Below are 26,118 nucleotides of genomic sequence, written 5' to 3'. Positions count from 1 at the left end.
GCTCGGCAGAGATCTTGTAGCTTTGCCATAATTTGAGCCCGAATCCCCTATGCTCCCAAGGCTGCACAAACCTCTGCTTTGGGTGGGAGCATCCGTATGAGAGCACAGAGTAGTGGGTTAGGGCAGGTCACCTTCAGGGAGAAACAGATTTCAGGGAAGGACCCTATAGGCCCGGTTTAGTCACATGTTTACTCGTTGACCAATGAACTGTGTCCAGGGCTGGGTCAGTAACCATGTAGCAGCCCTCTGAAGACCCCGAGGTGGCTCAGGCGGTGGGGAAAGGCCAACACAATGCCTTTGCCTGAGGATTCTGCCGCTGGGCCCGAGCTTCGGTTTAAGTTACATCTGCTTTCCCAGGCTTCTTGGTGTCCCATTCCCAACCTCAATGACAAGAGGGTGGGAGCGTCAAGGTTCCACTCACCTTGGGTCTTCCCCTAACTGGTCTCTTTGTGCCTCACCCCTCTAGACAGCAGGACGGCCGTGTCTGCCCAGGAAACAGGCATACGGACAGAGGTCAGAAGCCACCCACAGGACTCAGCTGTGCCCAACTTGTGAGTCTTAAGGGCAAGTCACATCCATTCACCCTTCTGGTCTCAGCTTAAATGCTGCCTGCAGACAGGTCTTCCCTGACCCCTTCCAGTAGGACTGGTCTCTCTCGTAGTTCCCAGTCTTTACAGCCACATCACTTAGTACAATCCATCATTCCCTATTTTCGTCTGTGGAATGTTTGTCTTTCCTAGCAGACTGTGAGGGCAGGAGGCGGAGCTGACACAGAATAGACACTTAATAGATATTTGTTGGATGAAGTTTCTCTAAATTTTGGCTTCCCCTTCTGTACAATGGGCTGAACATTCCTCCCACCCCCAGTGAAGTTCAGACAAGATAGTATCTCAAAACACCAAGCCCTGGCTGAGGCTATAGAAGTTACTAGAAGTGGGGCACCTGGGTGGCTCAGTTGGTTGAGTGTCCAACTTCAGCTCAGGTCATGATCTCACAGTTCATGAGTTCGAGCCCCGCGTCGGGCTCTGTGCTGATAGCTCAGAGCCTGGAGCCTGCTTTGGATTCTGTGTCTCCCTCTCTCTCTGCCCCTCCCCTGGCTCACACTCTGTCTCTCTCAAAAATAAATAAACATTTAAAAAAATGTTTAAAAGAAGATACTTGAAGATACTCAAGATATTGGGAGCTGGCATGAGCAGGAGGCTGGGCTGTAAGGCCTTTGTAAGCTGTGCGGAGGCAGGAAGACCCACAGGTGCAGTTGGTTAAAAGACAGGATATATGGTACTGCCCTGACCCCAGGGCCAACAACAGTCTGCCTCCCTTTACTGTTCAGGGAATTTGAACTTGAAAATTTGAAACCCACTCTGGGTTTGAATTTCAGCTCCACTGCTATTATTTGGGGCATATCACTTTGCTTTTCTATTTGTAAAATGGCCATTTTTAAAAGTCCACCTTGCCGTCTCCAAACTAAATGCAGACTTTTCCCCCTCAGAAACAAAATAGGGCTGGTTCCTGGTCCCTCAAGACACAGCGACCCTCAGCACTTCTACCATGCAGCACGGGGAGGCAGAGGGCAGAACAGTCTTGGTTTTAAACAGGCAGCTGCAGGCCTCCTGGGGGAAGCAGGCGCCACCGGCTCTGCGCACAGAGGGGGCCGAGGGAGAAGGGCGAGGACAGGGCGGAGATGCAGGAGGAGGATGGGAAGTTGCAGCAGGCTCTGAGTCGGATGGTGCACCCTATCCCGTCCCCACCCCCGATGAAGGCCCCCAGGGACCCCAGGCCAGCCCTGAGCAGGGGATGTGGACCTGGGGACACCAATGCTGAGCAAATCAGTAGTGACAACAAGGGTCCCAAGTGGCTGCACCCTTGTGTTTACTTTTTCTTTCTTTTCTAAGTATACTTCACACCCAGCACGGAGCACAGTGCTCAGTGACCCTGACCCTAGGATCATGACCTGAGTTGAGATCACAAGTCGGACACTTAACCAACTGAGCCACCCAGATGCCCCTATAAACTTACCTTTTAATTGTGATGGTCTGATGGCCACAGACAGAATATTCAGCAAGAGGAGAAAAGGAAACCCCCCAGAATCCCACCATCAGGACCCAACTCTCAGTCTGTGTGCTTTTTTCCTTTTTACCGAGCTGCCGCCCACTGCTCCCTGAGCAGTCTTCCTGAGCAGTTCCCTGTCTTTCTAGTATGTGTACGGCACTTTTACTTGTTCAAACTGCTTCTCATCTGGTATTTGTTGTTCCTCAATGAACTGTGAGGTAAGCAGGCAGAATTGCTCCCATCTGACAGATGAGGAAACTGAGGCACAGCATGGTTGGGTGACCTGGCCAAGAGTACCCAGCTGGTGACACATGGGTGCCTGGACGTCCCTCAGGTTCCTAGGCTGAAATGCACCCAGAGGAAACATGGGAAGGGAGGAGGACAGAAGAGACAGCCCCACAATTCTCATCTCAAAATATTTAATTTTGTTTGGAAAAGGATACATTCCCGGCTTCCCTCCCTGCCACATCACTCCGGCCCACCAGCACTGACACATTCGCACGCACACACGCACATAAGGCCAATGGGCTACAGTCTGCTTCTGCCCTCTCCAACTGGGAAGAAGGGGTTTTCTCCTTGCCTCCTTCCCCCACCAAAGGTAAAGGGGCGAGGGGCCCGCTGGAATGCCAGCTCCCAGGGGAGGGTGCAGAGCCCCACACACTCTGTCACATGCACTTAGAAAAATAAAACCAAGTGGTGTTCTGGCATCCCCAACACCATATGATAGCAATATCCACCTGGAAGTCATCTTTGCCATTTTCTAGAAAAATTTATTGCACTTAATTAACAGATGTCAAAGGAGCTCTGGGGTGGGGCTCTGCCACGAAAACCAGGGGTTCTTGGCCCTTTGTGTCACCTGGAGCAGAGCCCCCAGGGGCCTGGATGGAGAGCTGCCCGGCACGAAGGGGCTCTCCCCTGCCGGTTCCCAGGCCTGCTACCCCGCCTCAGGCTAGAGGACTGTATGAGCTGCCTGCCTGGGGCCACAGCAGCCCCCTTCACAGGGCAACGCTTACCCAGAGTTCAGGGTCACTGCCAAGTGCCCTCCCCAACCTCAGGACCCACACGGGCAAACCTCTTCCTTTGGCCAAGGGTACGAGTTACCCAGGTCCTCCACAAGGTGCTAGCCATCATGAAAGCTCTCTCTCTAAATATATATATATATCTATCTATATATATATATTTCTATATCTAGATATACATTTATTATATGTATATTCTTTCAACATTCTAGCTCATTCTTGGTTTGTCTGTTCTGAGGTTGCAATGAGGCTGCCATGAAGCTGAAGACAGGGAGCTTAGGAAGGCATGCGCTCCCCAAGCTATCATAGACCCATGGAAAGCCGTTTAGCTGGCTTCCCTAGCCTCCAGTGCTTCTTAAAAGACGTCAAAGGTCTGAGCACAGGAGCCTCACTCTTTGGCTGTCAGCCCCAAGACGGAAAGGGTCCAGGAGAGAGTCAAGGAGACTCTCAATTCCTGACGGGATACTGAGCAGGCGGCAGGCCTCTCCTGCTCCAAGCACCCGATTTTTAGGCCTGGGAAGGATACATGCTTTACCTGAGCACTCCTCTTCCTCAAAATGTCAACCTCTGTGGACCTCCCCTTCTTGTCCCTGCCAGGCTCCCAACTCAAAGGAGCTCTTCTAAAAGAGGTCAGCAGCCACACTCTTTCCAAGTAAGCACTTTGGGAAGGAACCAGACACCCACTGCCTGGCGGGGAAGAAAGGGAGGGCAATGAACAGGCAGAAGGTGAGACAAAGAGGAGAGACACCAGGCCATCATTCCACCCGCTGGGGTCGGAACATGGACACCATCCGGAGATTAAATGTCCATCCTTAAAAATACAAAACAAAACAAAACAAACACGAGCCATATACTTTCTGGCCAAAGAAAATGAAGAGCTTTTAAGCTGGAGGCTCTTCTACCAATTACAAAGTGAGAACTGCCCTCTTGGTGGGTAGCCAGACCAGAGAGAGAGTGCCCGGGCGGGCGAGCTGCCCGGGGCAGGACACGGACATGCCGGATGCAACGGCCCTGTTGTGGTTACAATACAGTGAAAGTGAACACGGTTTTTATAGAACCACAAAGTAAAAATCAAGAGGGAGGGGGCGGCCTCCCTTGGCCTCGGGGACCCTTGTCAAGTACCCTGGAAGGGCAGGTGTGCAGGTCCCCAGAGGGCCGTGGCATTCTCCTGGGGTGTGGCCCATGGCCAGTGCATGGTTTCCCCCAGTCTTAACATCTGTTATGAAAAGTCTTTTAGGGTCAGGGCCTAGACTCGGAGCCACCACTTTAAATAAAGCCAGTGGTTAAGCACGACAAAGTGCGCCTCTCACCTCTAACCCCTCTTTACCACAGGCTGCCCGCCCTGAGCAAATAAATACACCCATCTCCAGGTACCCCTGCTGACCACAGTGAGCAGAGGGTTCCACGGCTTTCCTCAATCTTCCAGGTACAGAAAAAGGACGACTTGGGTCCGCCGACACAAGAGAAAGGAGCAGCTGTGAGGTAGCAGAGCCACAGCTGCGAAGACCCCTCCCCTCCACACCACAGCCAGGCCTGTGTGGGCGGCCCGTGTCTCCTGGGATGCAGACAGAAGGGACCCTAGCCCAACTGCACGGCCCAAGAGGCTGCTATTCCGTGTAAGAGCTGAGCTGTGCTCCTGGTGATCCCTCACCAGGTCCTGCTGGCTGACACTCCGGGCAGCTAGCACGGGGGAGGGGTCCTGAAGCAAGAACTGGGAAGCCCTCTTCTGTTTTTAGGGAAAGTGGACTCTGGCCTGGCCCATACTGGAGAGCAGAGCAAGAAAAAACAGGAACTTCTTGAGAAACATGCCCCAGCTCTCCGCCCACAGTGTAAGGGGCTATGGAGGCCGGTTTTCTAAACACCATGCGGAAGGTGCATCCTGGCTCCAGGAAGTTAAGCTTCCTAGGCGAGGGGGGTTTTCCTTTTAAATCCAAGATCTGAGCGTGATCACTGGGTGAAAAGAAACAGCAGGCCCAGAGGCCCAGTGTAGTGGGACAAAGAAGTTTCAGGTGGCCTCCATGAGTGACCGACCTGGAGAAGAGGAAATGAGAAGGCCTCCCTCTGCACTGTGGTCAAGACTCGAAGACCAGCCGCCCAGGGAGTCCCTCCTCCAAAGCAGATGGCAAGTGGAGAGAGACCATCACCAGGGCCTCCTCCCTGGCTTCCAGGCCTCAGAGCCACAGGACAAAAGGGGTGTGGGAGCTAAGAATAGCTGGGTGCACTTGTGCTGCAGGCCCCAGACCCACACCCCATCCCGTTGTGCAGAGACCCTGCTCCTGTGGCCTGGCACCCATGTGGACACTATGGAGGAGCTGCTGTGTCTTTCTACCTCTGAGGGGGATGGGAACGGATGCTTCTCTCAACGACTTTCTGGGGAGGGTGAGGTGGATGACAGACACACCCCACCTGGAAATGCGCCCCGCTACCTGAGAAGACATCGGGCGACAAGGGTCACGACTCATTCTGTGGAGAAAGGCTCGATGGCCTAGGCCGGAGACTGAGGGAGAGTCAGGGAAGCCTGAGCGCCCTGTGAAAGGAGATCTGTACCCCAGAGGTCCCCTTCCGATTCAACTGGGACATCCAAGAACAGAAACTAAGGCTGATTCACCCGTCTACGTAGATTCTCTCGCATCCCCACTGGTGAGGAGGCTGGCCCCCCAGAGAAGTCGCCACGTGCGCTGGCCGTGTGATAATGAAGCTTGAACGTGAACGCTCCTGGAGCAGGTGTGCCACCATTCGACCGTGACGAGTCATAAGTCTCCACGCGTGTGTGGGGTTTCAGGGAGCCCCCAGGCAGAGGTCTGAGGTGCAGGCAGTGCTGCCCAAGCAGGGGCACGGGTTACAAGGGCCCGTACTTGGTCTCATACTTGGACACGATGGTCTTGCACTTGCCCACTTCCTTGCGCAGCTCAGCCACCTCCGTCCGCAGCGCTGTGTTCTCCTTCTCCAGGAAGGCTGCCCGGATGGTGATCTGGTTCTCCTTCAGGCGCCGGGCATCCCGGGACCGTTTGGCTGCTACATTGTTCTTCTTGCGTCTCGTCCAGTACTTTTCATCCTGTGGGAAAGTGTTCTCTGTGGGTCTCTCCTCTTTCCCCAGGAGGGAACCCAACCTTTCCCCTCCTGCCGCACCCCACACTCCATGCTCCTCATAAAACACACCTGGTGCGGCCAGACGAAAGCTGGGACCCCAGGGAAGGAGTTGCATGTGTCAAGGACATGGAGGGGCCCTAACCTTTCCCCAGGAGGGTGGAATAACAAACAGAAGTCCTTGGGTAGGATATGTGGTGGAGGGAAGGGGGTTCACTGGTAGCCTGCTCTGTGCTACTTCAACGTAAGGCACTGGCTGTATGCGCACTTGCCTTGCACATTTTGGTTATGGCTAAGGGCCTGCATCCCTGCATCTGGTCCCCTGAGTTTAAATCTTGGCTCTGCCTCTTATCAGTGCTGGAACTGTTTGAGTTCCTTAACCTCTCAATGTCTCCTGTCCTTCATCTTTACAATGGGGGATAAGAACAGTAACTACCTCACTGAGTTGTTTGAGGATTAAATGAGTTAACACGTACAAGGTGCTTACAATAGTCCCTGGCTTATAGTAAGGTTTACATAACATAGAAGGTAAACATATACAAATGTTTACCATTTTCATTGTCATTATTATTAAAGCCTCAGAAACCTGAGAGGCAGGTATGGTTATTCCCATTTTACAGATGGAACTCTGAGACTCAGTCAGGCTTAGGTGGCAAAGTAGGGTTTGAACCTAGGTCTGCCTGATTCCAAACCTTGGATGAAATACGTTCCTTTGAGTTTTTCATAAAAAAGGATGGAAAGACTACAAAATCCTCCTCTCTCTCCCCCTCTCTGAGTTCCTACAAAAGCATCAGCTTGAAAGCTGCTTGCTCCTCCCTGGGGATGGCAACATACAACTATCTTTTGTCCTTCAAAGCAAGGGCTCGTTCAACCCCCGTTCCTGTGGCCTGGTGAGCTCTTGCCCGAAGGCTGGGCTAAAGCCAGGGAAGTGGGAACATCAACACAGTGGTGGCCGGTAAGAAAAGACAGAAGGTACAGGGAGTCGCACTGGGCCAAATGCTACCTGACTCCCTTTCTTTCCACCAACTGCTGCAGGATATGACTCTATGCTCTGAACTCATGCCTTTCTAAATAGTATCTGCGAGGAGAGAGGGTCCTCCACATCAAATCAAATGGGAAGAAACACAGCCCCTGGGCTCCTGAACCAACACTGTACCTTCATTTATAACAAATATCAGGTTACCTTCTGCTCATCGGGGACAAAGACCTTCTTGGCCTTTTTGATCATGGGCTGGGGCTTCAGGTCCTCCTCTGCAAACTTGTGCTTCCGAGGGTTGAAGAGCTCCCCACCGGGGACACTGGAGAGGACCAGGTCAGCTGGGTCAGGATTGAAGTTCACATCCACCTCCACACAGCTGGGGTCAATGGGACTGGGTGTCTCCCTCTCCTTTTCCAGGGAGGATTCTGAAAGACACAGAGGCAGGGGTTCCCAAAGCAGCCCGCTGGACAGAAAGACTCACTCATGTCACACACCCAGACACCTGCCTGAATCTCAAGGTTGCACCAGCCACTGCCACTTGGAGTGAAGAAAAACCACAGCAGCATCAACCCCCAAGCCAGACTGGCATAAGTGATTCAATTCAACAACACAAATATGGAAAGAATTCTTTCCTTTAGGAACAAAATGCTCAAAAGGAAACAGAGGTTCTCAAAAAAGACAGGATTTTCCGATTGTGTTTTTCCCCCCAGAAATGTTAAGCAAAACATTAAATCATTATACCCCCTTTACTTCCTGTGGTTTCAAGTTCTCAAATAATGAGAAACAGCTGAATTTCTCTGTGAACTACTATGAGCTAAGGACACAGACTGAACAATGAAATGGCTTCCATTTTTGAGTCCCTTGAGACATATCAGTCACTGTGCTCATTTAGTCTTTGGACAACTCTGAAAGGGAGACAGGTGTTAACCTTATCTTACAGATGAAGAAACTGAGGTTCAGAGAAACAACCTGGTTTTCCCAGGGTCACACAGAGGGTAGGTGACCCAACTACAATTTGGGTCCAGGTCTAGCTGACTCTGAATCCTGTTCTCTGCCCTTTCTGGCTACCATTTTAGAGTGGACATTGGATTAAAGGCACTTTCAGAATTCAAAAGTTGTGTATTATTAGAAATAAGTTATATACAAAAAAACTGTATCTTTGGCTTGCTCATTCAGTGCTACTGATAGGAATACACAAAATATTCAGTCAGTAGGTATTTGTTAAATATCTACCATATGCCAGGTACCGTCCTTGCAAAGACAAACCAGTGAACAAAACAAGTAAAAATCCTTGCCTTCGTGGAATGTTATTCTAGCGGGGGAAGGCTGACATTACACAAGATAAATTAAAAATATCTATAAAAGTGTTGGATGCCATGTGGCTATTTGGGAGGAGAACATTTCAGAAAGAATGAACATCAAGTGTACCAGGATGTGCGCAGGCAAGCACTGGTATGTTCAAGAAACAGAAGGGAAGCCAATGTGGCTGAAGCAAAAGGGTGAGAGGACAGACTGACACGATTGGTCCAAAACATAAAATATAGGGCTTTTAATCCCAATAAAGCAGTGGTTTTCAACAGGGACGATTCTGTCCACATAAAAGAAGGGGGGGGGGGGTGTTCTACTGGCATCCAGTGGGTAGAAGCCAAGGATGCTGCTAAACATCTATAATGCACAGGACAGTCCCTCCCCCTCCCCCTCCCCCAACAACAACAAAAATTATCTGGTCCAAATGTCAATAGTGCCAGTGATTCTGACTTTTGTCCTGAGATGGGAGAAGCCACTGGAGGGTTCTGAGTGGAGGTGTGACATGATAGGTTTTCACCAGATCATGTACGTAAACTCACTGGATCCTATTAGAGGAAGTTAATTACAAAGAATTGTAATCAGGAGAGTGAAATGACCAGGGACCAATGTGGTAACTATGGGAATAGCGCAGCCCTCAAATTCTACACCTGTAAAACAAAGAGCCAAGGTGCCAAAGACTAACAACTAGAACTCCCACTCCCTGCTGGGAGGAGCAGACATGGCTACAACCACTTTGTACACTATTTGGAGGGATCTACAAAAGCTGAAAGTATACATATCTGATGACCCAGCCATACCACTCCTGGGTAAATGCCCCACAGAGATGCACAGATGTATTTACCAAAAGACACACACATAAATGTTCACGGCAGTGCCACGCATAACCTAAAACTAGGAACACCTCCAATGTCCATCAGCCTCAAAATGGATAAGCTGTGGTGTGATCATACGACGGGAATATCATCCAAGCAACGAAAATGAACAAACTGCCATAGGCACGATTCTCACAAATCTGAGAAAAGCAGCGAGACAGAGCACACATACCACTGATGTCTTTTAACAGAAGGAACTGAAAAATTAGAAGAGGAAATGCTACTTTCATTTCTACCACGTGTACAATTCTTCAATATCAATCTTACTTTACCTGTATTGTGGTTTTCTTCTGCCACAGAGCTATTCCATAAGCATGTTTCGTAAATATATTTTGTTAGTGTAAAGAGATTCTGGGGGCACCTGGGTGACTTAGTTGGTCAAGTGTCAGACTCTTGATTTTGGCTCAGGTCATGATCTCAGGGTTTGTGAGTTTGATTCCCATGCTGGATGCCATGCTGACAGCATGGAGCCTATTTGGGATCCTCTCTCTCAAAAAATAATAGATAAAATTAAAAAAAAACCAAAACTCTGAGGTGTCTGGGTGGCTCAGTCGGTAAAGCATCCGACTCCTGATTTCGAATCAGGTCACGATCTCACGGTTGGTGAGTTTGAGCCCTGCCTTGGGCTACGTGCTGACAGCGCGGAGCCTACTTGGGATTCTCTTTCTCCCTCTCTCTTCCCCTCCCCTGCTCATGCTCTCTCTCAAAATAAATAAAACTTAAAAAAAAAAAAAAAGATTTTGATGCCCACATAATTTGTATGTGTATTATCAAGCTAGCTATAAGCACCTATAAATGCCAGAATATAAACATAATTGACTTATAACAGGTAAAAACAAACGTAACATATAATATACACATATATTCAATTAATGTACAATTCCATGTATGATATACACAATTCCATGCATCTTTGGTGATGGAAATAAGGACAGTGATTATCTCTGGGTAGTAATGACTGAATGGGGCCACAAGACATTTCCTGGATACCAACAGTGCTCTATAACCTGATCTGTGTGGTAATTACGTGGGTGGGTTGGCTTCGTGAAGATCCACCGAGCTGTGATATGGGCACTTCTGTATGCCGTATTTCGTTAAGAAGGATAACTTAAAAACAAAACAAAGGCAAATGCTTCGCTACCTAGATTGCCTACGGTATAAAATGTGGGCTCATTTACAGATCTGCCCCCTCCCCACCCACGGACCCAGCCTTCCAGGATAACCTGAGGAGCACAAAATGAGCTGCCTTCAAGCAAGAATTCAGCTGCAATCAGCTGAAGCCTCTAGATCTAATTTTACAGGAGAAAAACAAGGGGCAGAGGAACATGTTAAATGGCACTACGGGGATACAGTCAGAGAAATCTAGCACGTGTAAAACTCTACAGGACCAATGATTGACTTTCTTCAACAAATAAATTGCAAAGAAAAAAAGGAGAGGGGACCCTGTAGATTACAGGAGATTAGAGACATAACTAAATGAAATGTGTGGGTCTTGTTTGGATCCTGATTCAGACAAACTGCAAAACAGTAACATTTATGAGACAACTTTTTGGAAATTTGAATGCTGATGGATTTATGGTCAATTTTATATGGAAAACGGGTATTTTTGTTACGTTTTTTGAAAGAACCCTTACATTTTACATACATATTGAAATATTTACAGGTGAAATGATATAGTATCCAGGATCTGACTTTAAATCATCAGGTGAGAGAATGGAAGAGGCTATAGAAAACAAGACTGATTATGAGTTAAGAATTATGAAAGCCAAATGATGGTTACATGAAGGTTCATTATAGTAGTCTCTTTTGTATTTGAAAATTTTTCCGTGATAAAAAGTAAAAAAATAAAGTAAATAAATATAGAGCATGAGACTTCCTTGGGTGTGGGTCCCCTGGGTTCCATACTGGCTCCTGGGATCCTTCCCGGGATCCACTGGTCTGTATGCCTTTGTAGGGCTCCCTGGGGCAGGGACCATGTCTCTTGTGAAGGGTTCATGTCCAAGCATCATGAAAACCAACCAACCAAGCAACCCACCAACCCACCCATCCCCAGAGGTAAAACAGAAAAAGGACAAGAGGATAAAGGAGGAGTCCTGAAGGTGATGTCTGTCCTGGCAGCAGGAATGCCTTCCTTGTGCCAGTGCCTAAGCAGTACGTGGCTATGGAGTCAGGCATCCTGGCTTTAAGTATTTGCCTCCACTGCCTGCCAACTGTGTGACCTTGGGCAAGTTAGTTAACTTCTTGGTTTCCTCACCTAAAATCACAGGTTTTAGAGTATCAATCTCTTAAGGTTCTTGTGAGGATTATGTGTTAATGCCTGGTACAGAGTAAGTGGTAAATAAATGTTAGCTGATGTTGTTGTTGTTGATCTCGTTGGTGTTCTTGTTGTTGCTGTTATTACCAGTGTTACAACTACTACTATTATTACTCCTGCCCGAGCTTCCCAATAAGCTGTGGCCAAGTGCACGCAGAGGTAAAGAGCAGTGCTGAGGAGATGCAGGATGGGGTCTCTGTCTTGTAAGGCTCAGACTGGAAGGGCTCACTCCACTGTCCTAACCATCTGCAGCACACCAACCAACAGAAAGGCAGCAACTGCGCTGAGGAACTTCTATTTTTATCCCCAGCCTTAGCGGACTGCGCTGAAGGGTGGGGAGCAGAGGATTTCTCCGCGCGGCAAGCCCCCTAGGACCTGCTCCGAGAGAAGGGCCTCCCTGGGTGTGTGGACTCGAGCAGCCCTCAGTGGGAACTGGGCTTCTTGGGCTGGGACAGGTGGCCAGGCACCAACCTGTGCTGGACGCGGTTTCAGAAGGCTGAAAGACAGCAGTGGAGGAGGACGGTGGGGATGCTGTGGAAGAGCTGGCTGACTCCTTCCCTTCTAGCTCGGCCACGGGCAGCAGCAGGTTCTGGGCCAGGTGGGTGGGGCTGGCGGGGATGCCGTTCTCCAGCAGGAACTCATCCAGGTCCATGTACTCCAGGTGGAAAGACTCGCCATCGTACGGAATGGTCTTGTCCCAGATGGGCGGCATGAGGGAGGCTGAGACGGCCATGGTGCTGGCTGCTGCAGCCTCATCTTCCTCCAGCTTTTCCTTCCCTTTTTCTTTATCTGCAGACACAGAATCTGTGATGAGACACCACACAAGAGGGTAACTCAATCCCAGGAGGCAAGCAGTGGGCCTCCCTGGGCTGACTCATCTCTCTCAGAGCCCTGATCCATCCCATCAATTTCAAGAGCCCCCTCTGCCTTCTAGTTATAACCTGTTGTTTGACCCAGGCCCACTGGCCTCCTTTAGAGATGGCTGCATGACCTCATCCATGCTTGGGCTTGCCAGAATGTTCACAAGTTCCAGGGCCTGATGTGGCCCCAGGTTTAATTCAGAATAGGCTGTGGGACTGGCATCTGCAGGGGACAGGTTTCAGGGGAAAAAAATGGAGTTTCTGGTATCTTAGTGATATTTTAGGAAAGGATATTTTACGATTCTTCAGGCCAAGAACTTTTGTGTTCTCCTGTCCTGTCCCCTCCAGCTATTCTTCTCCACAGCAACCCAGAATAGGGCTTGAATCCCAGCTCTGCCACCCACTTGCTATGATGTGTGATCTTAGCCATGTTACTGAACCTCTCCTGGCCTCAGTGGACTCCACTGTAAGGATAAAGCAGACTCTTTGGTGAAGACTAGAGGTAACTTTTTTTTTTTTTTTTTAAGGTTTTGGGTTTTTAAGTAGTCTCTCCACCTAATGTAGGGCTTGAACTTACAACCCCAAGATCAAGAGTTGCATGCTCCATCGACTGAGACAGCCAGGCGCCCCTAGAGATATGTGTCCTGTAGGGCTCCCGGCACACAGCAGGCATCTGCTGTTACTGTGAGCTCATTGAGGGCAAGAACTATGTCTGACTCGTTTCTAGACCTCAAGGGCCACTACAGGAGCAAGCGGAGGGAAAATGAGCATACTGAATGAAAAATGCTGGGTTTGCGAACTGCCTGCCTCCCTTTAGGTTTATTGGATAGAGAGAGCCTGGAGCTGTCTTTTCAGGACCTTTTTCAGAGCAACCGTTTCAAGAGACCTCTATCCCTGAATAAGCAGAGAAGACTGAAGGCAGGTTTTCTGGGAAGAAGGAGAGGCTGGAGCTGAAGAAGAAAAGCTTGTTTCCATTCAAAACAAAGCTAATCAATTAGTGGAGACCGGATCCCACCCAATTGTCTCAGCCCAAAAGTTATGCACGTAGATATCCAAGAAAGGGCAAATTAAGAAAAAAAGATGAAAGAAATGTGACAAGGTTAGAAGGAAATCAAAGTGACAGGGAGGCTAATCAGGGAAGTAGGAGATAAAATCATGACAAGTTCATAATGGGCTTTCAAATTGAGGGAGACAACTTTGAACTCTGGATTCTGAAGTGAAAAAGAGAAATCAAACATGATTATGTTGGAAATAAAGCAGTCATGCATGGACTCCTAGGCCACAGTCAGTCAAAAAGCAGCCTGTTGGTCCAATAAAAATGGACACACCCAGTGTGTTAAAAAGGTGGAGGTTTTAACAAACCGAATTTGGTCATGGCTTCTAACTTGAATTGTTGCAACTGCCTTCTGTACCAAGCTTTGGTTTAAAACCAAATGGGAAGTAAGAAAGCCAAGCTTTGGTGGGCTGGGTGGGCCAGATGGCCTCCCTGTTCTCCTCCTCTGAAATCCTGACTCTACATTCTGTTCAGAAGTAACTGTGACCAGTGCTGGGGGGGGATCATGGGGATCAAAGGAGGTAGGAAAAGGAAAGAGGTAGAAAAACAGCTACACTGAAGGACAAGTAACAATAAATTCGAGGTTTTACCTGGCCTAAGCAATTAAGAATAGATACGTTTTTCAGGTTTTACTTTTTAAGTTTATTTATTTTTAAATTTATTGTTAAGTAAGCTCTGTGCCCAACGTGAGGCTTGAACTCAGGACCCCACTATCAAGAGCTGCATGCTCCACTGACTGAGCCAGCCAGGAGCCCCAAGAATATTTTTAATCAGTGTTTTTATAAGATGGACTTTTAATTATAAGAGATGATAAAGAACTAGGCCCATCACTCAGGACACAGGGATTGACATCACTGATTGCCAGTGATACAGTAAAAAGCACCAGGCCAGACTGCGAGCTGTAAGGCCTAGCTAGGTGACCTTGAGGAAACATCCTCACTTCTGAGCCTCAGCTTTCCTCATCTGGGAAGTGGGGATAATACCTTATAGGACTAGTATGGAAGACTAAGTAAGATTATGTCCAAGTGCTTTGTAAGCACTATACAAATGTAAGGCAGAATTATTGTTATGGATGATTGTTACTTGGCAATCTTGAATAAGAACCTGAGAGATGTGTACACCTGTTCCAGTAGCCTGTCTCATCCTCACATCCGGGATAATGCAGTGCCTTCAAAACAAAGAAAAGGGTCTGTGCATATGAGGTTCCAAAGCAGGAGGGGGGAGCCTGGCCTTACCTGATGTGCTGAATCTATTTATAACCCAACAATGACAGCCATAGAGATGGGAGCCTCAGAACACACCCAGAAAAACAAGAGAAATGGCATTTTTAAGAAGAAAATAAACTCAAGACAGGTCATTCACAGAGGGCTTATTTTCCTTCCCAAATCCTTGAACTACACTGATGGTTCTTAGAAATGCAAAGATCTCCGACAGAAAGCAGACCTCAGTGCCCCTAAAACCTCACAATAGGTGGCACTCCTTCTGTGCCTTGAACCTCATGTTCTCAGGCCAAAAAACAGGGCCAAACCTGCTTTCCACACAGGCCCCAGGGACCTTTGTGGCCTAGGAAACCAGAAGAAGCCCAGCCCTGCTATAGTGGCCCCGAAGTCTAGACTCAGCCCCAAACAACCAGGTGAAGGGCCACAATGGCCTCATTCTGACCCTCGTCCCTCTACCTGCCTCCTGCCTGGCCCCATTCTCCCCCTGGGAGAGCGCCTCGCATCCCCTCTCCTGACACCCCTCCCCCACCTCAGCAGCAGAAAATCTCCCGTGTGTACCTAGTAGCCGGGGATAGGCACACGCAGGGACGAAGTAAGGTCCTGCTCCCAGGATCGGGGAAGTCCATAGACAAAGACAATTGGCGCTTCTCAAACTTTAGTGGACTTTGGAATCACAGAGGTGGGGTGCTCCTTCAAATGCAGATTCCTGTCCCAACAGCCACAGATTGGGTGGGCGATGGGTGGGGCCCCGGAACCAGCATTGTAAACTAGCATCCCAACTGATTCTGGTGCAGACATCCTCAGGGACGCCCTGGAGCGTCCTTTAAGTGGCTGCTACGACCCCCATCAGCCTTCTCAGTAACCCTTCCACGTCGCGCGCCGTGAAGCTGCCCGAATGAACCTCCTCACCGTGACCCCCACCCCACCCTCTCCCTCCTGCCCCTTCCCCGCCAACCCCCATCTGCCCTAGCCTCTCTCGACTCACCCCGACCTTCTCTTCCCAACCCCCTTGCCTCGCCCTGCAGGCCCCTCCGCAGGACAGCTAGGACCTGACCTCCGACCTCCCGGTCCCGCCCTCACAGGGCCCCGCCCCTGCGGAAACCCCGCCCCCAGGCGCGCGCGGACCCCCTCCCCTCACCGAGGCGCGCCTCTCGCGGGGGGTTCTCCATCAGCTTCTTCAGGACCAGTGGGAAGGAGCCCGGCAGGCCCCTTTCTCCAGTGGTGCGCCCCGGTCCCGGGCCCGGCCCCGCCTGCGGCTCCACAGGCGGCTTCTTTCCACCGCCCGCGTCCGACATCGTGCCCCGCGCTCTGCTCGCGCGCCTCGCCTCCCCCGCCCGCCCCCCGAGATGGGCCGGAGCCGTGCGACCCGCCGCAGCTGCCGACACGGGCAGCTACTGCGCAGGCGCCCAGCGGTACCCCCACCTCCCTCCATCCCTACCCCGCCTGCAGACTGGCTCTGGCACATTAATTATTCATGAGGCCAGGCCAGCATCCCCGGATCGCAGCTTTGGATTGGTCCACCCTGTGAGGAGGGCAGGCGCAGCCTTCTGGGCCGTGATTGGTTAGGCCGCCGGGGTAAGCGAGGCACGTGTGGGGCCAGGTGAGGAGTAACGCCGGAGGCCCCGCCCCGTCCGCCCGTGTCACCTGATTGGCGCCTGCCGGAGTCGGTGTCACGGGCCCTCTTCCGCCGCAGCCCCTTACCCTCTACCAGTGGTTTCACCATCGCCTCCCTCTTCATAACCCCCGCTCTCCTCCCAGACCACCGTAACCGTTTCCCCTTCACTCTCATCGCAATCTCGCCACCTTCCCGACGCGCCCCTGAAGAGAGGCTGGGCTGGGAGTGGCCAGGCCGGCCGAGGGAGCCTATCAACTCGCCCGCTCGGGCCGCGCGGCCGTCCCCCCGCGGGTCACGTGGAGCCGCAGCCCTAGCCTAGTGGGGGGAGGGGAAAGAAGAGGAAGGCACCGAGCAGCCAATGGAGGGCGGGGGCGGGGTCCGGGGCGTTGCACGAGGCGCAGCACGTGCGGGGCTGCGGCCCGGAGGGGAGGGCCGGGCCTTTTTGTTCCGGGGACTCTGCCCAGGGTCGTGGGATAAGAACGCAAAACCAGCGCGGTGGCACCGCTCCTCCCCCGCGACCCAGAGGTTGGCTGAGGGCAGGGCCGCAGACGGCGACCTGCCCTGCCCGTACGGTTGGCCAGAGCTAGCTTGGCCGCTGCTGGGGGGGTTGGGGCGGGGGAGGTGTCAGGTTCCCCGCTGATCCGGGTTTCTGGTGCGGGTGTGGCGGCCAGATAAACACTAGCGTGGAGGGAGCATTCTTGAGGCCCGCGGGTGGAGAGAAAGGGCCGGCCCCGAGCCGAGCCGGGGCCCGGGTACACGCTTCCGCCCTCCCACTTACTAGCTTATGACCTTGGGAAAGTCTCGTGGCTTCACTCAGAGCCTGTTTCCTCATCCATACAATTCAGGGGTTGGGCTAATCTGTAAAATCCTATACAGCTCTGAAATTCTGTTCCTGTGCAGGACCTTTCCTTCCTTTTCCTGGGGAAAAGCGAAGCAAAACAATATTCTTTTGCACAGGGTACCGATTACACGCTTTGTGGGAGAACCTCCTTTTTTTTCCCCCTTAAAAAGACACAAAAACTCCCCGGGACTTCTTCCGGAAACACGTACAAATGTAATATGTGAGAGGGTCCACAAAGTGTGGAGACGGTAGAGGAAGCTGCTCCTACACAGCGCCCAGGAACTTTGTATCTCATGAAAGCATAAATGATGCTCTGCTTTGCGCCCAAACAGTACTACACTCTCCGTGTCTAAACTCCCAGAGCCGGGTAGGAGTGGGTGGGGAGGGGGCGCTTTGGCCCGTGTATCCCGTTTCTCACCAGTGAGCCTGGGCCTTCCAGTAGTCAGGCTGGGGAATGGCGGCTTGCAGTCCTTGGGGCTGGGTGTAGGTGCAACACTCAGCTAGCTGAAAGCTGTCAAGCTGATGCAATCAGAATTTTGCTGGGAGTTGAGGAGGAGAGAAGTTGGGCCCCTGAGCAGGCCTGGAAAGCAGGAGGTTTGAAGGGCCTCTGGGGGATGGTTGGGACAGGGTGATGGAATTTGACTCCAAATTCAAGTTCTGACTGCCATGCTCATTAGACTTCGGTCACTTTCTGGCTCATACCTCCAGCCAATGGCTTCACCTCGCCAGGCCTCCTTTCCTAATATATCAAATGGAGATAGGACAGGATCTACGTTGTGGGGTTTCCATAAGCCAATGCACTAGCACAACTGTAACCCTGCAACAAATGGTATTTTTCGTAATTTTACTAAAACTCTTGGATACATCTCTACTGCTTGATGTATGCCCATGTGATTCTCTGTTTAGTAGAAATACCAAAATTGTGCACAGAAAACCTGTTGTGTTGCAGACTTGTTCGTGAGAGTTCTGAGTGTGGCCGAGCAAAGGAATCTTTAGGGGGCACCCAGCTGGCTCAGTTGGTGGAGCGTGGGACTCTTAACGTCAGGATTGTAAACTCCAGGTTGGGTGTATAGATTAGTTACAAATAAAATCCTTAAAAATAAGGATATCTTTAGGAGAAACTGACCTAGAGGTTTTTAGAAACACATTTCAAAGGGTAGCCCAAGGAAATAGACATGATTTTTTTTTCTTTTTAATGGCTACTTTGGGGCGCCTGGGTGGCTCAGTCGTTTAAGCAGCCAACTTCGGCCCAGGTCAGGATCTCACGATTCGGGAGTTTGAACCCCGCATTGGGCTCTCTGCTGTCAGCACAGAACCCGCTTCGGAGCCTCTGTCTCCCTCTCTCTCTGCCCTTCCCCTGCTCCCGCGCTCTTTCTCTCTCTCTCTCAAAAATAAATAAACAGTAAAAAAAAAAAAAAAATGTCTAGATTGACCATGGAGAGACTTGCTGCTTTAGAGTTAAATGTATATTTTCATGGCTAATATGACATCACTGAAGGGGAAAAAAATGTTTGGATTTGTGATCATTTAACAGTGGAAAGTTTTAACATTTGCTTATAACAAGGGTGGGGTGTAGTAAGAAGGAGTAAAGATTTAGATATCTTTGTAAGCTACAGTTATCCAGAGGGCATAATGCCAACTCCACTTACCACCCAGCCTGGAGCGACCAACCTAACAGGCCAACGACACTGGTGAGCGAGACAAGCAGGTTAGGGCTTTACAACTCAGTTTTGATTCCATTCTCTTTTCGTGTCCTGGCACTCCCTAGAAAGGGTTTTTTTTTTTCCTCCTGGATAACTGCAGGCTAAATGGTGTGTCACAAACACTGTGGGAACACTACAAACGTGTTCTCTCTCGTGCTTGCTTGTAAACTAGGAGGTTAGCTACATTGTGGACCGGCAGCTTCAACAGCACCTCCCTGGAGGTGGGGCGGGAGCCATTCCATTGGGGCTTCCCTTCTCCAGCTGGCCGGTAGCCCCCCGTCTACCCCCGTCTCCTATCAGTAAAGTGGGAACAACATCGTGGCCTCACCCCTGCTCCTAGAGGAGGGATAGGTGTTGTGAGGAGTAATTAGCTGATTTCCACAGTGTCTGGGAGCCCTACGAAGAAGAAAATCTCCATAAAAAGAACATGTCATTACATGGCTAAGACTCTAAAGGTATGAAGCGGTACCTCAGTGTTCTTTAGTGACAGGGTTGGAATTCAGTGACGTCTCGAGGGAAGCGTGGTCCAGGGGGCGGCAGTGAATTTGTGGGCTTGAAGGCAGGCCTGGTTGGGTCTCCCCTCAGCCCGCTGACTAGCCACCTGGCCTTGGGCAAGTGGCTTCTCCTGCCTAAGTCTCGGTGATTTTTTCTCTTGGAAACAGATGGGTTTGCCTACGTCACAGAGCGGTTATGAGGATAATGTGTGACAAGCGCTCTCAGGTGCCCACCTGAACAGTGTATGGCATGGAGTGGGTGGGCCTCCACCCTTCCCCTTCATTCAGGTGCTGTTGGGTCAGGAGCAGAATTATTTTGGGGAGGCTGGGTTCTAGAGTCAAACTACAGCAGAGACGCGGATGTGAAATGACCGTTTTCCATAGCGAGGCTGGCTTTAAATTCTCCCTAGTGTTCCGGAAACCTGCTAACCAACCCCAGTTCAAAACTTAACTGAGCATATACAGAACAAGTACCTTTCATTAAGCCATTGTGTAGACTTGGAGTATTATTATTTAAGCTTGAAGTTCAGAGGAGCTAGAACTCCAGCAAGGGAGCCTTTGGCCAGATACCCCACGATGATCTATTTGGCCACATGCTCAGCATCTGGTAGGACAGACCTCATCTTCTGGCCTACTGAGATGTGACGTGAGCGTGGTGCGTGTGCGAGCAGGACAATGAGAAGGCTTCCCCAGAGCTCCAACAAAGCCCGGTTATCTGTGTGCTTTGCCAACACCCAACGCAGGGGGGCACAAAACTGGTTCAAGGTAGTAGATAAATAGCTGTTGGCTGGCTTTGTTGGCAGTGCTGCTGGTAGGAAGGTTAACAAAATCTTTCAGAGCCAAGTCATATACATTTGGAATGTTATTAACGTTAAGGAACAGTCGTCGTGTTGATTCACAGTGGAACCCGGAATAACGAACAGGAGCCATCCTTGTGGCAAATCCCCCAGCGCAAGCCTGGCCAACGACCCACATACCTGTGGCTGCATAGTTCTGGGCTGTGGTGTGTACCTTGGTCTCAGCGTGTTCTAGGGGAGAAGTGGTGGGTGGAGGCTCTTCACTAACTCTTGCCCATCTCTTCAATGCGAGTTTCCTGTTTGGCTTGCATCTTGTCCACTCCCAGGGTTCGGATTACAGATGGAGAGCTGCCCTGAGAGGGCCATTTCCAGACAAGCCATCACCTCCATCCAGCCTGTGCCACGTCTCAACAGCCACCGCCCGACAGCCACGGTGTCTCCAGTGAAAGCTGTGTTGACGGCACAGTGGTAGGGTGTGGGCTCTAGAACCAGACCGTCTGGGTCCGGTTCCTGCTTTGACTACTTCTTGTGTGACCTTAGGCAAATTACTTAACCTCTCTGTGCCTGAATGTCAAAAGGAGACAATGCAGGCATGCTGCGGAGAGCAGCACTTGGCACAGAGCAAGCGCTCCATTGAAGTTAACTCAGCGTAATCGCATTTCGGGTTGTTCTGGGAATACCTCATTCGTCCCCACTTGCCACTTCCCCAAGAAAAGTGGGGGTGGGCGGCGACCTTCAGGCAGGGCGGTAACAGCTTCACTCTTCTTTATGATTTTCAGGGCCCTGCAGGCTCTGCCCCCTGGGGGTCTCTCCAACCTAACCTCTTCCTTCTCTCCCCCATGCTCACCTTCGGCCACCATGGTGGCCTTTTACTCCCCAGACACGTGTCTTTCCTCCCCTAGGAAAGGGCTTTTGCAGGTGCTGTTCTCTCAGCCTGAAAGTTCTTGGGGTTGCTCACTCTTCCTCACTCTCCAGGCCTCAGCTCCAGTGTCACCCCCTTCCCTCGGGGAGGCTGGCCGCGACCCTCCCCTCCTGGCTGATGGTCTGCCTCTCCCCACTGGAATGCAAACGCAGGCGAGGGGGCAGTGTCTGCCTCATTCGCCCCTGTGCCACAAGCTAGCAAACGCTCAATAAGCAGTCAAGACATCTGATTGGATGATTGAAGAGACCCTGGGGAATCCCGTGGGAGGGGAGGAGCCTGGGAGCAGGCAGAGCTGGGTTGGAACTCCTGACAAGCATGCGGCCTTCCCTTTCCTGAGCGTTCCTCGTTGTGGAATGGACAATCATACCCCCTTGCAAAGCCACTTCACGCTTGGGGATGTGAAAGCTCACACTCGGGAAACAGCGCTTTTAAAATCAGGATTCATTCCCTTGGCAACCTAGCCTTGGGCCAAGCTCATAAAGATGCAGAGCCACCTGGAAGGGGCACTCCTGGACACTAACTGATAGTTTCTGGAACCGGATGAGGATGAGTTTATCACATTCCTCTGCCCGGTGATGGTGGGGAACATACAGAAAAGAAGGCTCTGGGTCCCTGTGGTAGGAGGGAAGAAGAGAGGCTGGCCCACACACCGGCCAGTGCACTTCCTCATTTAAAAGCGGCAGTGAAGATTAAAGGAGGTAACAAGCCCAGTGCAGAGAAGACCAGCTCCCCTCCTTTTCCCTGAAAGCAAACTTCCCGATTTCCCAGTTTTTCTCTGGTTCCGCCAGGCTGGGAGTGGAGGCAACCACATGGACTTTTACTGAGGCCAAACTCAGGACAGCCCAGGCTGCATTGAGCCTACCTCTTGGGCCGCTTAACTCAGTCCTCCAAGGGGAGGACGCCCAGGCCCTTCCTGTGCACCCCTGCCTTTGCCCTAGCAAGTCCCCCTAGGATCCAGCCTATTGTTCAGCCCTTTCTCTGGCCAGCACAGCTGGCACCGTTAGGTGCAGACGATGGCACCATGCCCTGGGAGCCTCAGCTCGTGTTTCCAAGGAAACAGCCCCGTGTGTGTGTGTGTGTGTGTGTGTGTGTGTGTGCTCCCACAAACTTGCAACATCCAGTTCTTTCAAGGAGAATATCCATGGGAAGGAGGGTGGAAAGCAGGGAATGAGGGTCAGATTACAAATGTGATGTTGGTGGAAGGAGCAGACTACCAGGCTCAGCTGCTCTTTGTCTTTCGCAGAGAAAACTGTGGCACTTCACAGTGGGCAAAGGCTTCCACATAGGACAACTCCTCTAATCCTGGCAACATACCTGGGAAGCAGGTGTTCTTTTTGCCCTTTTACAGACTGGGGGGGAGGGGGGGAAGGGGGGACATGTCCAGGCTCCCCTGCTGGGTGGCCCACAAGTAATTCTAGTCAAGGGGTGCCTGGGTGGCTCCGTCAGTTGAGCGGCCGACTTCCCCTCAGGTCATGATCTCACAGTTCATGAGTTCAAGCCCTGAGTCAGGCTCGGTGCTGACCACTCGGAGCCTGGAACCTGCTTCAGATTCTGCGTCTCTCTCTTTCTGCCCCTCCCCTGCTCATGCTCTCTCTCTCTCTCAAAAATAAATAAACATTAAAAAACAATTCTAGTCAAAAGCTCCCTGAGGCAGGTACCCTGTCTGCCCGGCTCAAAGCGAGGGACTTGTTCGACCTTGGGTGTGTTTTCATGCTACTTATCTCCCTGAAAAGGAGGCCCGAGGGACCAAAGGTGGTAGAAATATGGGGGGCCAGCCTCTGAGCGTAGCTGAGGCCCCGTGCGTTGAGGTAAGGATAGGGTGTAAAGACCTAAGTGTGGTTGAGGGAACCGGGGTCTTTCCAGAAGCTGGAGAAGAAAGTGAGAGATAGACTGTGCGGGAACAGAATTACCTCTTGGAAGAGGAGCCTCAGGAGAAAGAGCAGGAGCGGAAGCAAGAATAATCCTTAGGGATCGGGGACCAGAGACAGAGAAGAAACTGAGTCAGGGCTTAGGGTACAGACCCCCTCTTTGGCTGGCTATGGATTTGTCTGCCCTCAGGAAAGTCAGTCACCCTGGCGGCCAGAGTGAGGGTCCACCAGGTGGCCACTAGAACCTGAAGCCATGGGAGTCTCCAGCCTGGTTAGCTGTGCTGGAGAAAGTCTGCTCGACCAGGGACAGGAAAGAGGTGAAGGTCAGCGCAGGCTGGGGTGGGAGGCCCAGGGCAGCAAGAGGGAGAGGGGCCCCGAGGTTGGGTGCTAGGGAGCATCTTTATACTAGAACACGGCTGCAGGGAGAGGAGGGTCTCGTGAGAGCACACCTGGGTTTTTTCACACCGTGCACGGCTTGCCTCTAAAATTCCCTCACGCTGGAGCAAGATATGCTCTGCATGTGACCTAAATGTGTGCCGAAGCGGTCACTGGGCTGGAGGAAGGGGGGGCGGTTTGTAAACAGGCCGCCGTCCCCCACGGAGAAACCACCCCTTTCACACCAAAGCAAAGGGTGAGCAATCCCGAGGACCGGCCGCGCTCTGGGGCGACTAGCCGACCCTTTTGTTCTCCCACTGAGCGCAGATGCCAGTGTCAGGGGACACAGGGGAAGAAAACTTATAAAGTACTCACTGCATGACTGCTGGAGATTCTCATTCTGTGTGGCACGTGTATTCTTTTCACCAGGGAATATTGGTTTTCAGGTAGGTACATTCATTTTTATCAAAGACGAGGAGAGGGACATGATAGGAGGTGGCATGAGAATCTGGTCCATGACCCTTGGACCAACGCAGCCGTACCAGCCAAACTGATTTTCAGCCAGAACTCGCCAGTTCTTGGAAAAGCTCGGCCTGAGAACTTGGGCAAGCCCCCTCAGTGCCAGACCCCGATTTTGCCCATCCACAGAAAGCAATGGGGACTTTCCAGCGTTAGCTCTAGGGACCAGCTGGAAGCCAGCGGCCAGCAGCTGCTGTCATATTTCTAAAGCCTTGTCATCCTGGTCCTGAGTTGCCCCGAGAACCCTTCCCTGCCCAGCTGACAGCTGTCCCTGCAGGGCTGCTGGTCGCCCAGGTGCTCCCTGTGCGTGCACTGGGCCATCCGGGGACACCCTACCTTCCTTGGGTGCCTGGACCTACATCTAGCTTTTGCAAGGACTTCTAGCTTCATCCACCCACACGGCCCTTCAGAGATGTCAAGAAAAAGTCAGCTGCAGCTTTATCGCCCAGGCTGAGTTGAGGGTTTCCAGGGAAGATGGGCCGCTCCTGGTTAACAGCTGGGGGCCTGAGCCAACTCCTTCTATGATACCCACCTCTGGGGGTGGCCCCGACTGCCTCAGCGTTCAAAACCACCGGGGGGTGGTCTGAGGGGCCTGGGCCCAGAGCTCTGTGAGAGAGCCCACAGGGACCGTGCCCTGACCTCTGGGAGCCACCTTCCCCGCCTTGGGCAGTGTCTCCTCACTCCCCAGTGGGGTGAGAAAGAGGGCAGGGGCTGTGGTTTCTGTCTTCAGGCTCCAGAGTTTGGGAATAGCTAAGAGTCCTTTGTAAGGAAGTCCTGTGGGGACAACCAGGGCTCTGGTGGTGAGACAGATCTGGCGCCAGCACAGCAGGATGAGGGAGAGCCTAAGAAAGGTCCCCTGAGGGGACACCCGGGGCTCCTAAGTCAGACACCGGCAGCAGAGGACTGCTGGGCTCCTTTAAAGGCACATGTGGATTTTGAGCACCGAGGACCTGGGTGTGAGCCCCGGACACCTTAGAAGAGATTTGGAGAGAGATGTATCAGGAGGGCACACTCCGAGCACCCTGGCCCCCAAATCTAGCCGTGGGCTTCGGTGTCTCAGGCAGAACTCAGGAGACACCTGGCGCTGGCTGCTGGCGCTGCCCCTCGGTCCACGCCCTCTCTGCTGGCTCCCTGGCCCCGTGTTTGCCTGTGTATCCTAGGAACCGGGGCTGTGAGCCTGTGGTCCTGTTACATAACGGCTTCCATCCCATCCAGGGGTTCAGCCCTCCAGTGAGCGGGAGCTGAAGCAGGCGAAAGGAGGAAAGCCTCTTCTCCAGACACAGGAGGCTGCCCACATCTACAGTCTCTGCCAGCCCGCTGCCATCCCAACGTGCAGAGGAAAGGAACCAGATAAGCAGTCAGCATTCAGTGCATTCTCTGGGCAGGGCGCTCCGGTCCTGCCCTCGTCCCACGTGAGCACAGCACCTGTCAGCGGCCACACACTGGCCGTGGCTTCCCAAAGCTAGCAGGCCTCGGAGGCAGCCCCCGGGTTGCAGTGGCGCTCCCCCCCCCACTGTGTCCCTCTCTGCACCCAGCCCTCCGCCTGCCCGGGGAAGGGGCCAAGGGCAGACCCCTACCGAGGACCCTCCCTGAGACGCCTGTCCTGCCACTGGTGCCTGTGACTGCCCCCACCCCTCGGGCACATGGGCAGCCAGCCAACGCAGGCCACCTCTGTTCCTACCTGTCCTCTTCTCTGGCCAAGGCAGAGAGTGCTCCAGCAGGGACTTGAGGACCTCAGGCATGTCCATGGCAGGGGCCACTCCAATCCGGTCACAGCTCGACATGGCCCGGCAGGAGGTGCTTGCTCCGGGAGTTCAGAAGCAGCTAGAGAGACAGGAGCTGGCCCGGGAGCCGCAGGCTCTGGAGGCGGGCGGGGCGGGAGCCCGAGGCAGCCAATGGGCAGTAGGGGCCCCGGCCCACCCGTCCGCCCCCAGCTCGGCCACCCGCCAGCTCCGGCTGCAGCCAGGCCTTCCCTTCCCGCTGCCTGGCAGGGCGGGCCTGGCTCTGCGCCAGCCGCAGCACGTGGAGCCGCCGCGCCAATCCTCTGACAGAGAGCCCGGGCTGTTATCTAACTTTGCAAAGGGAAGTTCTCCCCCAGGCTGGGAGCCATAACCGGGGCCTGCCAGGTGAGAACAGGGAGATGGCTCCACGCCCACAGCAAGTGTGCCCTGCACACTCAGGCACGCTCGGCCGAGGGGCCCTGGGGGCCAAGTGCAGCAGAG

At 52.2% G+C, this 26,118-nt stretch overlaps 1 protein-coding gene across 6 annotated transcripts; it reads right to left on the bottom strand.

Annotated features, from left to right (window-relative positions):
* Positions 1-2,451: 2,451 nt before the first annotated feature.
* On the bottom strand, positions 2,452-25,836 carry TEF (TEF transcription factor, PAR bZIP family member). 6 transcript variants are annotated; one of them, XM_060656244.3, is made up of 5 exons: positions 15,901-15,996; positions 15,321-15,468; positions 12,100-12,417; positions 7,339-7,559; positions 2,452-6,123 (listed from the first exon to the last, which is right to left on the bottom strand). In XM_060656244.3, the coding sequence occupies exons 3-5, from the start codon at positions 12,359-12,361 to the stop codon at positions 5,908-5,910; spliced, it is 699 nt and encodes a 232-aa protein (XP_060512227.1). In that variant the 5' UTR covers positions 12,362-12,417; positions 15,321-15,468; positions 15,901-15,996; the 3' UTR covers positions 2,452-5,907. The 6 variants fall into 6 exon arrangements, with proteins under 6 accessions (XP_060512227.1, XP_060512224.1, XP_060512226.1 ...); XM_060656241.3 differs by lacking the exons at positions 15,321-15,468; positions 15,901-15,996 and adding an exon at positions 25,578-25,836 and having other exon boundaries at positions 12,100-12,432; XM_060656243.3 differs by lacking the exons at positions 15,321-15,468; positions 15,901-15,996 and adding an exon at positions 25,578-25,833.
* Between the last annotated feature and the right edge of the window lie 282 nt (positions 25,837-26,118).

The sequence above is a fragment of the Panthera onca genome, chromosome B4 (assembly GCF_046562875.1).
Source record: "Panthera onca isolate mPanOnc1 chromosome B4, mPanOnc1 haplotype 2, whole genome shotgun sequence".
Taxonomy (NCBI): Eukaryota; Metazoa; Chordata; class Mammalia; order Carnivora; family Felidae; genus Panthera; species Panthera onca.
Note: the sequence above shows the minus strand (reverse complement) of the source record. Positions and strands in the feature narration are given on the sequence as shown.

Excerpts from the sequence above, each read along its gene's own strand:
- TEF (XM_060656238.3), bottom strand. The coding sequence starts at position 16,057 with ATGTCGGACGCGGGCGGTGGAAAGAAGCCGCCTGTGGAGCCGCAGGCG. Across the intron at positions 12,433-15,900 it reads CCCGCGAGAGGCGCGCCTCG|ATTCTGTGTCTGCAGATAAA; the intron begins GTGAGGGGAGGG and ends GTCTCATCACAG. Across the intron at positions 6,124-7,338 it reads TTGTCCCCGATGAGCAGAAG|GATGAAAAGTACTGGACGAG; the intron begins GTAACCTGATAT and ends ACTTTCCCACAG.